At 41.8% G+C, this 17,868-nt stretch overlaps 1 protein-coding gene across 1 annotated transcript in view; it reads left to right on the top strand.

Annotated features, from left to right (window-relative positions):
- Positions 1-11,325: 11,325 nt before the first annotated feature.
- gabbr1b (gamma-aminobutyric acid (GABA) B receptor, 1b) overlaps positions 11,326-17,868 on the top strand; it is a 120,460-nt gene continuing 113,917 nt past the window's right edge. Inside the window, exon 1 of the mRNA XM_076106201.1 lies at positions 11,326-11,404. Within this exon, the coding sequence (XP_075962316.1) occupies positions 11,329-11,404 (76 nt within the window). The 5' untranslated portion in view covers positions 11,326-11,328. The remainder of the gene's footprint in view (positions 11,405-17,868) is intronic.

The raw sequence follows: 17,868 nt of genomic DNA, 5'->3' as shown, positions 1-17,868 counted from the left end.
TCAGTGTCTGTTGAAAACATGTCTGTTCAGACCGGGTTGAATGTCTGGCCTGTGATGTTGCTGCCTGCAGCTTTCTGGAGGACCGCTCATACAAACAAGCTCTCAGTCTACACCTTGTGACCTGACATGACACATCCAATACACAGCTCCTCACCAATGAAATACACTCTGCTTCACTGTAAGGGACCCAAAGGCTATAGATGTATTATGAAGTTTAGATATGTTTAAAATATTATATTATGTTACTATTGTAACTCATCGGTCCCCTAAATACAAAAGGTCCCAAAACACTTAAAAAATATGCAACTCAGCAGTACACTGTGTACTTCTACTTCAGAGGAAAACATTGTAGTACTACATTTACCTGACATAGAAATGTTACTGATTACATTGCAGATTAATATGTCACTCACAAAATATAACAATTAAAATGAAGCATTATTATTCATTAAACTATCCAGCATCATAGTAGAATTGAAGCTCCAACTGTCAGTGAGTAAATTGAAGTACATCGTGCAGATAACGCCTCACTTCCATTCTGCACTACAAGTAAACATTTGAATGCAGGTTACATGCATTTACTGTGCGGTATTAATAGTTTAATAGTTAATAGTTTTAGAAAAGAAAGAAAAAAATCAGAAAGAAAGGTTTGAGTACTATTAATGAAAGCTGTTATTATGTCACTTTATTAAGTTTTAATACGTTTTCTTGACAGAAAGCAACTGTTTCCCAATATGTGGCCAGTTTATTCAATAAAGGCCTGTTCAGAAATTTGCTGCGATTGTGGCTCGGCCATCGCTTTGCATACCTCAGAAGGTTTGAAGAGTCTGCTGGTAGGATCATACTTATTCGTTTTGAACTGACCATTTCTACCATATTTGCCCTCTTTAATACCTCAGCTGTCTTACCAACAAGACCCTTGTCTTTGGTTCTCATCACTTCCTAATATCATATTCATGTTTTCACATAGTGGGGCACTAGTCAGTTAGTGATTCAAGCAGAACTTTAGATAAAAAATCTGGGAAGCCATAAGACGTGACAAAACATTAAAGGAAACCAGTATAGATGATGCAGACTTGTATCCAAATAAAAATACATTATTAAGTGTGAACAGATTTCTTGCACGGAACACAATCAGAATACACTTTTTTTCTTTATGCTTTCCTGACAGACACCATCTGCCTTAAGACAGGCAGCTTTTCTTCCATGTACTTTAGGCTACATTCACTCTAATCCTTTCAAAACAACCTCGGTCCACACGGCGTTTCGGCACCGTTTTAGAAATGATCTCCGTCCATACTAACACGCCTGAAAGCGAATATCACATGATTATTCACGTACACTGGGCATGCGGGTGCCGGTATGAACAAGAAGTAGATTGGTTGCTAAGTTACAGAAAAAACAACAGAACATTATTGTACTCTTTAATAATAAAAGGTTGTTCTTGATACTTTAGATCTTGTACAAAGAAAACAAGTTCTGTTCTGATCCAGATATTGCTCTATCTCACTCACATAAATCTCTCACACATAAAATACTTTAAAATGAACACTTACAAATCAAAGTTTTACTAGATTATGGTTGAATACATTTAGTCAGCACATGTCTGTCACTCGTTTCCTCTGTTTCATTGTTGTCTGTTCTCACACTCGTAGCTCTGCTGGTGGCTGAAGTCTCTGTAGCACTGGAGAGCCTTTGTGCTTTTGTTCGTTTACAGTTTTTTTGTGAACTTCACAATAGTTGTGCTCAACAAAATAAGCAATAATGAGAAAAGGAAAGTCCTATAGTTTGTGTCCATTGTCCTCCTCAAAGCCACAAACAATGACTTCAAACGTCCGCTCCGTAGGGCTGATAAAGCTGCTGGACACACGGCTCGCAAAGCGCTCCAATAACAGCTGCTTCCTCCGCATGTCGGCAGTAGTCGAAATATAAAACTCAGAATTTAACTGCACAACAGCTGCTAGTATAGACAACAAGGTCAGCAACGCCTGTAATCAGTTATCCATGTTGAATTAACCTGATGGTCGATAGGTAATCAGGGCTGATGTTTGTTTTCTTCGGCAGCGTGACGAATCAGGGAAGGGCACGCCGTGACAGCTAAGACCCAATCAAGTAGCGAATTTGTGTACATCTGCAACATCGTTTACAGGTCCCCGTTTCTGCCAAAACTCGACATCAGGGGAATATTGTCCATCAACTTGTTTGAGCACCAAGCATCATCGATGTGAACACACAGTCCGCCTCCCCTCTTCTTACCGGAGTCTTGCGTTCTGTCGGTGCGTTTACAGTCCGCTCTTCAAATGCAATAGCTTGATCTGGGAGGTTAAGATGAAGCCAGTAAAGATGCACAGTCTCTGATTTCCTGTTGCTGGATTAGTCTTATTTCATCCATCTTATTTTTCAGCGCCCGGGCATTAGCTAGAAGCAGGCTGGTTAGTGGAATAACATTAGGTCCAAGCTGTTTAGTCCTTATCCTGGCCCTCTTTCCCCTCTTCCTGGTTAGTTCACATTGCTTTCTCTGGCGTTTTACTGGGCCGGTCCGGCCGAGTGGTCAGAAGATTTTGTGGGCGGTGATCGTCTCATAATTCTATCCTTGTACTTTCTTTTCCGATGTTGATGAGTGTATTTTTGTCATAAATGTGTGAAATCTGTGGGAACTATACCGTTGCCATAGCATCCCTATGACTCATATATCTAAATAAATTTGGAAATATAGAATATGTTTAGTGTTGCTTGAGTGAAGTGAAAGCTCTTTCATCAGTTCCTTCATGTGCTCAGGAAAAACAATCACTTTTTCTACATTAGCAACTCTACTACTGAACCATGGGAAGTTTGGGAATGTCTGTGTCCACTTCAGTGTGTGGGCTCTCTCCTGTTTGTTGTTGGTAATTGCGATACTGACAGTTTAAGTAGAACTTTTTTTTACGATCATCAACTACTGTCAACTGTATTTTTCTGTTTCATGAAAATCTTTGAGTTATTTGGCCACAGTAAAAAAAATACTACCCACACAGACAATTTTAAGACAGTTCAAATGAATGGAAATAGGATGATGTTTACCCTCCAATATGTTGAAAAGTGAAAAACTATTTCCTTTAAAAAACAAAGCCATCGTGTGTGTGTGTGTGTGTGTGTGTGTGCATGCTGAACTGTTCCCTCTAATATTCAGTCCATGTGATTTTAAACAAGAGAGGAAGTGGTGTCTGGTGTTGTCTGCCTGTCAGTGCAGGGAGACGATGCTGTGATGGTAACCAGAGGAGACAAACCATCATCAGTGCTTACATGTGGATAGGCATCCACACACAGGAGAAAGTGTGTTAATGGTTGCCAGGCAACACAATTAGCCACCATCTAGCTTCCCTTTACAGTCAGAGGAGTAGATTGCCTTCTGTTGTCTGTCACCGGTCAGAGATTGTGAATGTGTGTGTGTGCACCACTTCTTGCAGAAAAAGTTTTGGAATAATCTTAATAAATTGTCTCTAAAAATGATTAGAATTAGGATTGTTTTAGATTTAATTTCAGAGCATAACTGGTGTGATTGTAGTTGTTTGGCCCATCTTGTTTACCTCACAATCCTTGCAACAAAAGGTAAAATAATGATGTGAACTTTCCAGTGTTTTATAATCCTGTCTCTTAATAGTGTTAAACGCTGTGCAGTGTTACAGTGTTTTGTCTGATAAACCCTGACGCTCATGCATATATAACTCAAACTGGACTTTCTGGATTGTATTTCACCTGAAGTTTTTTTTCTACCTGAAGAAGAAGTGAAATGCATGCTGGAATACTTATCTACCCTGGTCAACTTCCAAAGCATCCTGGTTAAAATGGGTGAAGCAAGGACACTTCTGTTCATCTGGACAGTACTTAGACTGATGACTTTTCACATGTCGACAGGAACACAAGCACAGTTTAATAGTTGCCTGTATGTGATGTAGCCCTACTAGCTTTGACCTGAATATAAATATATGATTTATAGCACAGGCATCCAGAACAATATGATTGGAATCTATGAACATCATTTTGAGAAACATATAGAATCATCGTGGCAATAACAGGAGCAGTCTATAATTGAATGAAGTTGGGTGAGCCGATATATAGAGGGGGGCCTGTGAGTTCCACCTAAAGCCCAACACGATGTTTTATCCTCTCTGTTCTTCTCAAAAATGATGTTGCCAGAACAGCTGGTGGCCTACTGAGTGAAAACCAAGATCAGTTTCACTGGTTCAAGTTCTCCTTCATAACTGCACATACAGCATGGACGACAGCTCATTCCTGTTAACGTAGCAAAATGCTGAGTAGATAACAGACTAGTCAAAAAATAACAATTGCATGATTGGCAAATGTTTTGAAGTTAAAAGTAGATTACGGGCCCCTCCAAAAAAGTACAGTAAAAATAAAGTTATCATTCCTAAGAAAAAAAGAATGCTATCACTTAACAATAAAGCCCGCAATTTATAGTGTAACTACCCGACATTTACCATGTAAATATATGTAAATATGTAAATATATAAAAGCATATACAAATAACAACATTGTTCCCCCAAACATTGTTGAATGAGGTTTTACTTATGCACTGCACTGATCACAACAGTCCTGCAACAGGAACCCTTGTTCTCTGACAGCTATTTCACACTTCCCCTCTGGGCAGGCAACTATAAACGCAGTTGCACACACTGGTCATACTTCTATTGTTTCAGAGGACAATAAACTGAAACTCATTCTTAATTGTTTCTAATTCATTCCATTTTCCATTAAGTTCAGAGTAACAGGGAACATAAAGCAGGTACATGTATGGATGACGGAAAGGCAGTAGTTTGCAAGTATTTCTACCGTATTAAAAGCAGTGTGAGTGTTGGGATTCTTTACATGCAGTTTCTGGAATCCGTTATCACGATAGTCAATTTGTACTGCTGCTGCTGCTGTGTCTCGGCTCTGTGCCTTTCCAACATTTGTGTTTTTTTCTTACCAGATGGAGAGAAAAGAAACAGCAATGTGTCAGCACTCTTCTTTATTCTCTACTGAGTCCCGCTTTTAATCAAGCCTCCACAGTTGGGTTAGAATAAATGACCAGTACCTTAAATTATGCTGCAGTTTGTAGGTCAATGGCTTTCTGAGATACTGACATATTGATTCAGTGGAAAGCCAATTCAAAGCCTCACAGTAAAATGTTGGTTCCTCAAAGGTTCTTTGGAGTGGGTTGAGGTGCTTTATGGTACCGCTGCCACACAAAAAAACGTTTTGAGTCCTTGTATGTTCATTAGATGTTAGACTTGCAAAACCTACAAAACAATGCTATTTTTGGTCATTACTAATAGAACATTCAGTACAATTGCAAACATTGTACTGATTGAACGTTACCTTGCAAACATGTAACGTTAGAAAGTGCATATCAGCTACATTGCTATCTTTATTGTGTCCCAGATTCTGGGCAAACTTAAGCCATCTTTTCTACTTTATTTTGTTGTTGCTGTGTTTCTCATACAATATTGGGTGTTAAGAAATTAAAAATGTAAAAGATGTCCACCCATTTTGGTAGCAATTTACTTGGAGATCTGACATCAGTTGGAGCAAAGGATTTGATTGGTCAAACATGTATTTCGCAGGTGGAAATTCGCTGAAATCGAGGTCCGTCCAAAAATTTTCCAGAGCAGAAATGTTCAGCAGGGGTGTGCACAACTTATAAAAAACAACTAAATCTTTTTTTGTCAGATGAATCTGTGCTCAGTGTGAAGCAGCTTTAAGACCCACTTTTATGATTCCCTGGGTTTAAATTGTGTTTAAACTGTTTTTTATAAAAACAAATTGCATTTCCACATCTTTGCACACATACATATGGCTTTATATTGGTATGTGTATATATGTCTGTCTTTGTGAAATACTTTGGTGCAAAGCCTGTTAGCTTTTTAAAGTACTATCTAAATTAAATAAACTTGAAAATTAAATAAACTTAATTGAAAAATGTTCAGAAAATATTCTAGATATAGCATGCACTTAAACTAAAATATTTTATTGGGTTAGCCTTACTTGTAGGTATCTAACAATGTTTTAATGTCACCCCCATCGACAGCAGTACATTGCTTGGCTACCATGCTGGTATTCCTGTTTGCTTCTCCAAAATGGGGGAAAATGTGAAGTGAGGGGTGAACTGTGAACATCTGGCCCTTCTTAGCGGCGTCTTCAACTCCAAACTCCAAAAGAATATTTTGCGCATTTCAAGGGAAGCTGGGGACTTCCGAGCGGGCCATGTTAAAAACCTCCATTGTGGAAGAGGTTGCTTGGCGAAGGTTGTTGGTGCCTGTTGTGGCAGCAACCTAAGAACCTGTTGGTTGACACCAACGGTGAAGGAGGCCGTCAATTTTTAATTACATTTTTTAATTTTCAAGCTTAAGAAGGAGGCTTTTCACGATTAGTTTGGCCCAGGCATCTCAGGAAACAGTAGGCAGAGACAGTAGAGCCGCAGCTGCGGTCACCAAAGCAAAAACCTGGGTGTGAGATGAGTTCAGGGAGACTATGGAGAAGGACTTTTGGTCAGCCTCAAGGAAGTTCTGGCAAACCATGAGCCAACTCAGAAAGGGAAAGCAGGTCTTGGCTCAGGCTGTGTTCAGCAGGGGAGGAAAACTGCAAACCCGGAATGGGAGCATTGTCGAACGGTGGAAAGAGCATTTTGAGGAACTCCAGAACCCAACCAACACGTCCTCCATTGAGGAGACAGAGTTTGAGGATTCGGGGGAAGACTCATCCATACTCCTGGCAGCAAGGCACCAGTGGTGGATAAGATTAGCCCAGAGATGCTAAAATCTCTGGACAGTGTTGGGCTGTCTTGGCTGACACTCCTCTTCAGTGTTGCATGGAGGTTGAGTACATTTGTGAAGTGGCGGACTTGGTGGGTGGTTGTTCCCATTTTAAAAAGGAGGACCTGAGCGTGCGCTCCAATAATCGGGGTTTCACACTGCTCAGCCTCCCCAGGAAGTTTTGTTCTAAGGTGCTGGAAAGGAGACTCGAACCGATTGTCCAACCTCAGATCCATGAGGAGCAATACATAATCTGGACTGGCTATGGAACAGTTGACCAGCTCTTTACCCTTGCAGGGCTGTTGGAGGGGTCATGGTAGTTTGCACATCCAGTATACATGTGGGTACCGGGGTTGTTGATACGAGCCACCTGGTCCTTGTATAACCAAAGTAAGAGTTGTGTCCGTAAAAAGATTTTCATGGGCAGGATCTGAAGGTGCAGCCGGGTGAGTTTGGGGACCTCAGAATTGCATCTTTGCAGATGATGTGTTTTCCGGCATGCACTGGGACAGTTTGCTGCTGAGGGTGAAGTAGTCTGTATGAGAGACAGTACCTCCAATTCTTTGGCCATGGTTGTCTGCTGGTGGATTGTGCCTTCCAGGTTGGGAGTGAAACATTGCCCCAAGAAGGGCAGTTTAAGTATCTTGGGGTGTTGTTCTCAAGTGAGGGTAAAAAGGAGCAGGAGATGAACAGGCAGTTCAGGGTGTTGTACTTATTCATTGTGAAGAGGGAGTTGAGCCGGAAGGAAAAGCTCTCCATTTACCAGTCAATCGACATTCCGATCCTCACCTATGGTCATTAGCTGACTGAAAGAATGGTGGATCAATACAAGCGGCAAAATGAGCTTCCTTCATAGGGTGGCTGGGCTCAGCCTTAGAGATAGGGTGACGAGCTCAGACATCCAGAAGGAGCTCAGAATATATCCGCTGCTATTTCGTGCCGAAAGGAGCCAGCTGGGGTGGTTTGAGCATCTGATCAGGATGCCTCCTTTCGACACCTCCCTTGAGGGGTTTTCCTGTCACATCCAACTGGTAACCCCGGGTTAGAGCGGAGAGATTATATATCTTGTCTGGCCTGGGAAAGCCTCGTCGTCCCCCAGGAACAACTCGTTCACTGCTCACTCTAAAAAAGACACAAGCAGTGTTGTATTTTAGTTAAGGCTGTAGGCTAATGTCATTATATTTTACATTTGAAGTTTCTATTGAGGTTTTTGGATGTAGCTTCGAAGGTCTGTCGCCATTTATGATGACTCTATAAAAAACTAAATGGAACAAAATTCTGATTAAATAAGTCAGTCATTTTAAATATACTTTTTTAATGAGTATAACCTGTCAGTTTAGTGTGATTGCTGCTACACCACGTTAGTACAAGTGCGTCCTTTGTGTGTGGGAGAACAAGAGTTTTGATAACCAGACCTAACAGGTCCTGTTTGAGCATGTGTGTATTTCAGAAATATTAGAGGATGTCATGGTTCAGTTCAAAACCAGGTTAAGGAGTTCCGTTTCTTTGTGACCTCGGTACAGCGGGTTAAAACAAATTGAATTAATTTATTTTCATTTGTTTTTAATAAAAGTAGCACATTAGTGCAAGTGTCTAACACGGACAAAATCTTCTTGCTGAGAACTGAGGTTGCATTTTGCCGACTTGCATCTTCTCCCGAAAGGCAACAAGTCATAATAATCTAAGCATCTCCCATGCTTATTGAATTAGGTTATTTTTTACTCATCCGGGTTATTTGGGTGATGCAATCGAATGTGGGATAGCAAGTTGGATGTGTTTCCATTCATATTCCCTTAAATGGTGGAGCCAAACCAACACACCATCCTTGTCTTATACACAACTCCATTGCTGTTGTAGCCAATTGAGTCTTCCAGCTCTGCCATTTCATTTGTACTCTTCATAGTGGGACTGATCATCCCATTGAGCTAATTGCAGCATGTATCGGCGGGCAATTCATTTCCCCTTGAGTGATTCATAAATTATACCTTCTTTCGTCTTTCTTAGTTGGTGTCTCTCCTTTTGTCTGCTTTTATATATTTTGTCATAGTTCTGTGTAAAATGTCCTTGTTGCTTTTCTTTGTAAAACATCATCCTGGGACTGCACTGCATACTGCAACATCTTGAGTAAAATTACATTCAGCACCCGAACCATCAGCACTGGCGCCCCCCAGGGATGTGTGCTCTCCCTCCTGCTCTTCTCCCTCTACACCAACGACTACACCTCAGGAGACCCTGAGGTGTTAAACTCTTGAAATTTCAGGTTTCCCAGTACCCTAAGTGGACTTCCAACACAGACAATATAAGGACGAAGGCCCAACAGAGGATGTACTTCCTTTTCTCAGAAAGTTCAACCTGCCTCAGGAGCTGCTGACACAATTCTACACTGCAATAATTCCGTCTGTTCTCTTCACATCCATCACTGTGGTTTGGATCCAAACAGGACTGGAACAGACTACAACGGACAGTCTAGACTGCTGAGAAAATCATTGGTGCCAACCTGCCCTCAGGATTTATACACACCTCCAGAGTCAGGAAACCCTTCACAGCCTGGACACAACCAGTTTAAATGTCTCCCCTCTCGAAGGTGCTATAGAGCACTGTACGCCAAAACAACTAGACATAAGAACAGTTTCTTAACCCAGGCCCTCTCCCTGATGAACACAACATCAGTCACAGGATGTCAATAACCCTCGAACACCACTGCTGCCATTATAGATTATAATCTCACAGTTTAAAATGCACAATTTAATATGTACATATCATCTGTCACTGTCAGAGACATCTTTACATGCACATACTGTACATAATCATCCAGTCTGTGTATATCCTATCAGTATTTATTTATTTGCACTATTTCTTTTGTTTACAATTTACAGAACACTTATTTAGACGTTGTGTTTCTTAATTTTTTGTTGGTCAATTCTGATTCAGTTTTTTCTGTCAAGTTTTGTAGACTGGGCATTTGAGCCCAATCTTAATCAAAGACAACCATAACTGCTTCGTTACAGTTTTAGTAAATGTTGACATTTTAGTTTATTGATAGTCAACATATTAGTCCTGGTGTTCTCATTGTTGACTTTAATTTAGCAAGTTACTCTGAGGCGACTATAAAGCGGGGTTGTCCTTCAATCAGAGGATCGGTGGTTCGATTCCTAGCTAGTCCATGTCCATGTGTCCTTGGGCAAGACACTTAACCCCAAATGTGTGAATGTAGTATGAATGTTAGATAGATGATGAGCAGGTGGTACCTTGCATGGCCCCCTGTCATCAGTGTATGAATGGGTGTGAATGGGTGTGAATGGGTGAATGATGACATGTAGTGTTAAAGCGCTTTCAGTGGACGGAAGACGAGAAATGTGCTGTACAAGTATAGTCCATTTACTCAGAGTCCTCTTGACTGTGCTTCTTCTATTTCTTAAAAAATAAAATAAAGTCTATCAGGTGTTCCTCAAAGCTGCAGGTACAATTCCATCAATCAGAGGCTGAGGTAGTAAAATCTATGTAGCCTGAGAGGTGAAAGCCAAGACAAAGAAAAAAGTCAGCAAATCACTCACTACTGCTTGTAAAGCTTAATAACTGTAAACTCATGATAACTCGTGAAAGCATCAACGCGATATTTTACCGAAACACATGGAGGAACCTAGCATCAAAGCCTCACAAGGTTATTTAAAGTTTAGGTTATGGTAAACTCCAGGTCATAGGTTGTCAAATGACTGCATAATCTCCATAAAAAGATGTCAGCATATGAACGCAGAATCTGTAGGCACGGGACAAGATTAGTTTGTTCTGGTTTCTTTTTTCATTTCTTTTTATTTGAGTAGTAGTGAATCTAGTTTGAGCAGGCTTTGGTTGCTTGCAGGTGAACTGTGTGGAGATCCAAATAGGCAAATCGGATTTACTAAAATATAATCTCGGAACCTACTGGCTAACATCTAACAACGATTGAGCTTTCTATTAGCTTGGCTAATGGCTAGATAGACAGACAGATGCCTCTCAACTCAAGCCATTCTGGTTTTTCAAGTTGCTAATCGAACTGTAAACAATGATCGGCTGATCCGCTGGCTACACCCGAACTCTGGACATACTGACTGAGAGGCTGAATCTCCGTCTGATTGCTGATGGGTTCTGAGATTGTTGCAGTGAATAGAAAGGAATGGAGTTTTGATTTTTAGACCTTGTTTTCACTTTAGGTGACAACGTGACGATCCGCCTGCTGTGACGATGCCGCCTAAATGTAGCAAGACAGATGTCCTCACCAGAAACCAACAGCAATGGTCATTTGTAGCCCTCCTATTCTTGAACACAAAAAATGTACAGGAAGTTAGACAAAAGCTGAAGCCAGTTGTCAAAACAAAACATTACATTACATACGGAAACGTGTATACTGTATACAAGGTACATCAACAACCGTGTTTAAGGCAGGATTCTTCCCTTTAGTTTATTTCATGCTCTTTTCCTGAAACAGATGTGTCTCTCCCTGTCAGCCTCATCTTTTAAATGAGTTCTTCTCTCTGTGTTTTGTTTTTCAGGTAGAGGGATGGCACTGTCCTTTCTTCTCTTCTTCTCTGCCGTGTTGCCCTTACTCAGAGCGTCTGCCTATAATGCATCTGCCGGTAATGACTGTGCTGTCTTACACACTCTTATTTGTCTCTGACACAATGTATCCAGTTGTCTGTACAAAATGATTGTGGCTGCGACAGTACAATGGTACAGCTTTGTGAGCGTACTGTGTGCTGGCCTGATGTTTGTCTTTTGATGTGTGGTGTGCACACATGTTGATATGTGGAGGGTAAAAAAGGTTGGGAACCACTGTTTTGCACTGAATTTTATGAGCTCATATGATTATTTATGCAAAAACTTAAACAGAAAAGTAAACAGCTATTACAGCTGTCAGATGAATGATGAGATACATTTTGAGTCAAACATACAATAACTACTTTTGAATTGAATAGAAGTAGAAAGCAACATGCAGCGAAGACCGTTTTGAACGGATACATTAGTTATACATCTAGGGTTCACAGAATTGTGCAGGTAAGAGCAAGGAACCACTAAGTGGATTATTCTGGATAGGTGCTGCTGGATCTGTATGCCTTTGTATGCATTCAGTTCTTCAGCCATGCCTCTGTCCCTTTTCCCTCTGTCATATCAGTCAGTCTCTGAGCATGAAATTGCTGCCACAGCTCGCACTGGACAAGCACCATTTCCACCTCTAACAGCCCAGCTTGGCAGGCAGGCCTAGCCCCACATTAAAAAACCAATCTGCAACCAATACGCATTGAATCCACTAATGAATATTTGCTGTAAACTTCTAGTGCTGATTATGTTGCTTTTATTCCTTAGCTCATGCTTTGACACTAATGCTCAGAGGCAGATGTCAGATCTCTGTAATACAGACATAAACCTGCTGTCAGATTAGTAAACTGTCATTTCCTCTCTCTGCTGAGCGGTGGGGATGGTGGTGCGGGGGTGGATGGGGATGTTTGCTATGGGAGTCACGTCTAGTGGTCTTTCCTGGCCTCTATTGAGAAATGTGGTGACTGTTTAGTAATTAGGGTTTTACACTGTGGGTGAACCTGCGTGGAATGGCAGGCTCCAGATGTATTACCCCCAGGGAAGGCAAGGCAGTAAGCGATGGAGAGGATAATCAGATAGCACAGAAAATACTTGTGGTGTTGTGTCAGTGAAACAGAGCTTTGCAGTAAACTGGCAGCAAATAAGGAACGCAGCACACAGAGGAGGCTCAGAGGAGCTGCTTTCTTACCAGGACTGATTGATTTCATGTGCTTTAATGGATTACTGGAGGCCATATTGTGAAGTAAGGCATTGGGTGGTGCCTATCAAGGTCACTTCCCATCTACATCAAAGTTAGGCTGCCATCTTCATCAAAGAGTCTATTACCATTCTTCTGGCTTATTTCTCCCCCTCTGTGTGTCGTCTTGTTTCAGCCCGTCTGCCACACCAACCTGTTCTTATTATAAGGCTGGTCAGGTTGAGAATGCTGGGGGGCTATGTGGTGTTAGCAGTGTAGGTCTAATCTGTCTGTATCCATTCATTAGATTAGTCACTTTAGATGATACGATAGTAGTGTGTTGGCTAGCACTGTGCTCACAGCAAGAGGGGCTGGACGACCCTTCTGTGTGGAGTTTGCATGTTCTCCCGTGTCAGCTACGTTTTCTCCTGGTTCTCCAGCTTCCTCCTACATTTCGAAGAAAAGGTTGCCCGTAGGTGTGAATGGTTGTCTGTCTCTGTTTCTCAGATAGTCTGGCAACCTGTCGGCTTCAGCCCCCCAATGACCCTGTACAGGATAAGCGGTTAGCGATATTAGATGGAAGCATAATAACAATAATAATGTATTATTATATTTAATAATCCCAGAAAACTGCTCCGGAAAAAAAACACTCAAAATCTTCCAATCAAGGATACCAATAATACAAATTGAGTTAAAAATATTAAAACCATTATCCATATTTGCAGCATGCACATTTACATCAGTGCATAGCTAGTCATAGCTAGTTAAAGGTTAAAATAAAGAGATAAGTTATTAGCTTTCTTTTAAATATATTTAGCAACTGGCTTTCCTATATCCACACGTTGTGTGTTCTTTGGTGCGTACAGTGATTGACAAAGACTCTATGCAGATTTTCTTTCAGCAGTTGTTTGGAACCTCTAATATAGCAGCTTCAGATGATCGCAGTGTTCTTAAAGCCAAATAGTTAACGGGGTAACTACGGGGTTAGCGATATAGGTTGGTCCTAGCCCATTTAGGGCTTTGTATATAAGAAAGAGGACATTCAAATCAATTGTAAATGTGACAGGAAGCCAGTGCAGGGCAGCTAGAACTGGAGTAATATTTTCCTCTTACGTCTTGGTTTTAGTTTGTATGCGAGTTGCAGAGTTTTGAATGAGCTGTCATTGGCTTTTTTTCTTTTCGAAAGGCCATTAAAATGTGCATTAGAGTAATTGAGTTGCCTTGAAATAAAGGTATTAATACGTTTTTCAGCATCTTTTGACTTATAGGTCTAATTTAGCTATGTTTCTAAGATGGAAAAATTATGTATTATGTGTGACTTGTAACCTCAATAATTATCCAGGGAGTTAATTTCCCCATGTCATTAAACAGCATTCCTCTTTTTGTTTTAGGGCTGACTAGTAGGATTTCCATTTTGTCCTCATTTAACGTAAAAAAAATATTGCTCATCCATTTATTTATTGCCAAAAGATAGGTAGTAATGGAGTTTATAGCTGTATCATCATTTGGTTCAGTACAGATGTACAATTGCGTGTCATCCGCATGACTATGGAAACATACATTGTGCTTTCTAAACATGCCACCATGTGGCAGCATGTACAGTGAGAATAATAATGGCCCAAAGCCGCTCCTTTGTGCAACCCCAAAACAGTGGCCATGTTTCTCAGACACATGATCTCCAAGACTGTTGTAAAACTTTCTCCTTTTGATGTTTTGAACCAGTTTGACACCGTCAGAAAGACCAACCGCCTTTCAAGAAGATTGATTAAGATATCATAGTCAACTGTATCAACACTGCACTTAGGTGTAAGAGGACAATAGTTGAGACCTCATGACCGTCTGATTCGTTTGAGGTGGCTGATCATTTTACTAAAAGCAGTTTCGGTGCTGTTCTTTAGCCTGACTGAAATTCCTCCAGGATATTATGTTCTTTTTAAAAGGAGTACATTTGCACTGAAACTGTCTCTACAAGTATCTTACTAATGAATGGAAGGTTAGATATGGGTAGATATAGCTGGTCATCTAGGCTGGGTTTCTTTAGTAAGTGTTTTACATCAGCTGTTTTCAAAAGACGGAAAGATGGAGCCCAGCTAGTTGCTCCGCCATCTCAGATTGACATTCTGGACAATAGCATCAGCCAAATGAATAATCTCATTCCGGGAGTTGAAACAGGCTGTGTGATGTTTCTAGCCACTGTTGGCTCTCGCCATGTGTGGCTGGGACTCAAATCCCTCCTGTGGAACGACCGAGATGACCTCTTCGTCACTGATTGGGCTATTGGGTTCAATGTCATCTGTCACTCAATGCTTTTAAACATCTGGAGGAGAAGCTGCCTTGCCACTTGTTCACCCTCAAAGGAAAAGTTGAGGAGAAGTGCAACAATGTGATGATGAGAAGGAGAGAACATCGGCGACCTGCCTATGTACAGTGGTAGGTGATGTGATGCGCCGATGGAGGATCGACACCCACAAACTGGTGCTGTATTATGCAGAAATGAGTGAGATGGTGACGCCCCAGCCCCAGCCCTTGACTGTCCCCAGTTCTGGGGGGCTTTGTCTTAGGAGTCGGGTGCAATTGTACGCTGCCTAACCTGGGCCGTTCTCTCCTGGCTTGACTTCTGGGTCAGGCTTCTGAGAGCCGGGCTGTCTCTACAGGTGGTACAGACCATCCAGGTCTGCAAGCAGTGATGTGTGCCTCCTCCCCACAGTGGGGAGTGCCATTGGTGCTCAAGGCTTTGGTGAAGGGTCCCTTTGTGCCTCTGGAACACTCTTCTCCAACAGCTTAGCTGCTTGCACTGACCTCAGCTAAGAGAGTGTATGAATAACCGCCCTGTGGGTGTACCAGTTGGTTGCTGCTTCAAGTCTACCCATTCATACAGCCTAAGTTAAGTGTCTTGCTCTGCCTGTGCAGTCCATGGACATGGACTTCCGGAGCCCGGGATCAAACTTCTGATCCGCTGTTTGAAGGACGACGAGTATATCACTGAGCCACAGTCCCTAGGCGGGAAGAGACCCTCCAACTAAGGTCAGTGCATATTCTACACGCAGCATCTCTTGGAGATGTCAGTCTCCCTTCAGAGTGTACTCACTGGAATGCTACAGGACCGGTGAAAAGGGTAGGTGTGTATCGGTCTGTCTGTTTGACTCCTGCTGGGTCACTCATTAGCAGTGAATATCAGAAATCGCAATTAGAAGATGCTACCTTGTGCTTTAGATAATTATTACAGTAATTCTTCAATATTTTTTACATTTTATGGACCAAATATTAGGTTGGGGTTGTTTTGTTGACTAAAGCTTGAAGCTGGGGTCAGGTTCAGATATTATTTCATAATATAACTTTGTTAAAACTTTGGCATCTCTGAATGTCTTTTGAACCAAAAATTCCCTTTTGTTGAGATTAGGCTGGCATCAAAGAACACAGTGATGGCCAGAAATAGGTGACTCGGATACTGAGATATTGTTAATGTTTAACCCTGTTGTTATTACTAAGTCTAGAATGTATACTGATGAGCGGCTTCATGTACATTATCTTTTAGTAAAGTAATTGTTATTTTTGAATATTTCCTTTCCTGATCTGCTTGCAAAGAGTGTAGCCAATGTGCTGCATTTGATTTACAGGAAAACAATCAAAATGGATGAAATAGAGCAATTTTACGGAGAGAGCCTTTCCTTTGTTAAAACATTATGACCTTTTTGAGGCAACTGATAAAAACTCCACTTGCTACACGCCGACTGTGGCTGTGGTTTGATCCCCGGCTCCACTAGTCCATGTCCATCATGTGTCCTTGGGCAAGACACTTAACCCCAAATTGAGTCCTGATGGGCAGGTGATACCTTGCATGGTAGCTCCTGCCATCAGTGTATGAATGGGTGTGAATGGGTGAATGATGACATGTAGTGTTAAAGAGCTTTGAGTGGTCAGAAGACTAGAAAAGAGAGAAACAAGTACAGTCCATTTACCATTTACCAGATTATAGGTCTATGCACAGATCTGTTCTGGATAATGCTAATGATAATGTCAACTTCATATGGAAAGACGTTCAGAGTCGACAAAAACTGAATCCGTGACAATGGATGTGAGGGTGAGAGTCCCTAAGGCAGGGGTCGGCAACCTGCGGCTCTTTAGCCTCTCTGTTGCAGCTCCCTGAGGTCCCCAACTGGCGCACCGGATCCGGACCCAGGAACTAAAAACCGATAGATAATTCGGAATTATACATATTGGGCACCGAGTTTAAACTTTAACCGGCGCCACTTATTCAGCCGTTATGGCACTTGTTCGGCGGTGCAGGAAACACACCGACCAATGCATTGCAAATCACATCACGTGATGCAGCTCAGCCAATCAAATATGGGTATTCTGACAAGTTTCCTGACTCGAGCGAGGTTTACACACACACTGGCGACTTTCCAAACCCTCTTGGCGACTTTTTTTGTTAAAAGCTACTAGCGACAAATCTAGCTACTTTTTCTGGTGTTGTTGGATTTTTCTGGTGTTTTGACTCTGACGTGAAAGCACGTACCGTTCGGCACGCGGGAGCTGCCGTGAGCCCCTCCGCCGCCCCAAAGCACTTAAAAGTGATTAGTCTCACAGTAGCCCCTCGCGCAGCAGTCCCAGCTGCAGAAAGAGGAGACCCACACTCTCCGTGTCCAGACCAGTGTTGCCAACTCCTCAGTAAGGAAAGTAGCTATTGGCTGTCCTAAAAGTCGCTAGAAGTCGCTAAATGACGTCATCGCCTAATTTGCATAATTGTAATGAGCGCTGTAGGAGAGAGGCGGGAACAGCGGCGGATTTGCACATGCGCGATTCATTTGCAGTCTGGACATGGACACGTGCTTTCGCGTCAGAGTCAAAACACCAGAAAAGTCTCCAACAACACCAGAAAAAGTAGCTAGATTTGTCGCTAATAGCTTTTGACAAAAAAAGTCGCCATGAGGGTTTGGAAAGTCGCCAGATTTAGTGAGAAAGTTGCCAAGTTGGCAACACTGGTCCAGCCTGCAAATGAATCGCGCATGCGCAAAGCCGCCGCTGTTCCCGCCTCTCTCCTACAGCGCTCATTACAATTATGCAAATTAGGCGATGACGTCATTTAGCGACTTCTAGCGACATTTAGGACAGCCAATAGCTACTTTCCTTACTGAGGAGTTGGCAACACTGACCGTGACACACGGGGCTGAGACGAGGAAATAGAAAGAAGAGCAGGGAAATTGCGCTAATCGAAGAAGTTATCTCACATGACTCTCTCCAAAAAGAGAAACATGTTCAGAGAGAATATAATTTATAAGCAAGAATGAACAGAATCTTATATGTTAATTATTCCCACAGGCAGTT

Source organism: Anarhichas minor, unplaced genomic scaffold, assembly GCF_050575085.1.
Source record: "Anarhichas minor isolate MPS153535 unplaced genomic scaffold, ASM5057508v1 ptg000033l, whole genome shotgun sequence".
NCBI lineage: Eukaryota > Metazoa > Chordata > Actinopteri > Perciformes > Anarhichadidae > Anarhichas > Anarhichas minor.
This window is presented reverse-complemented; position numbering and strand designations above follow the sequence as displayed.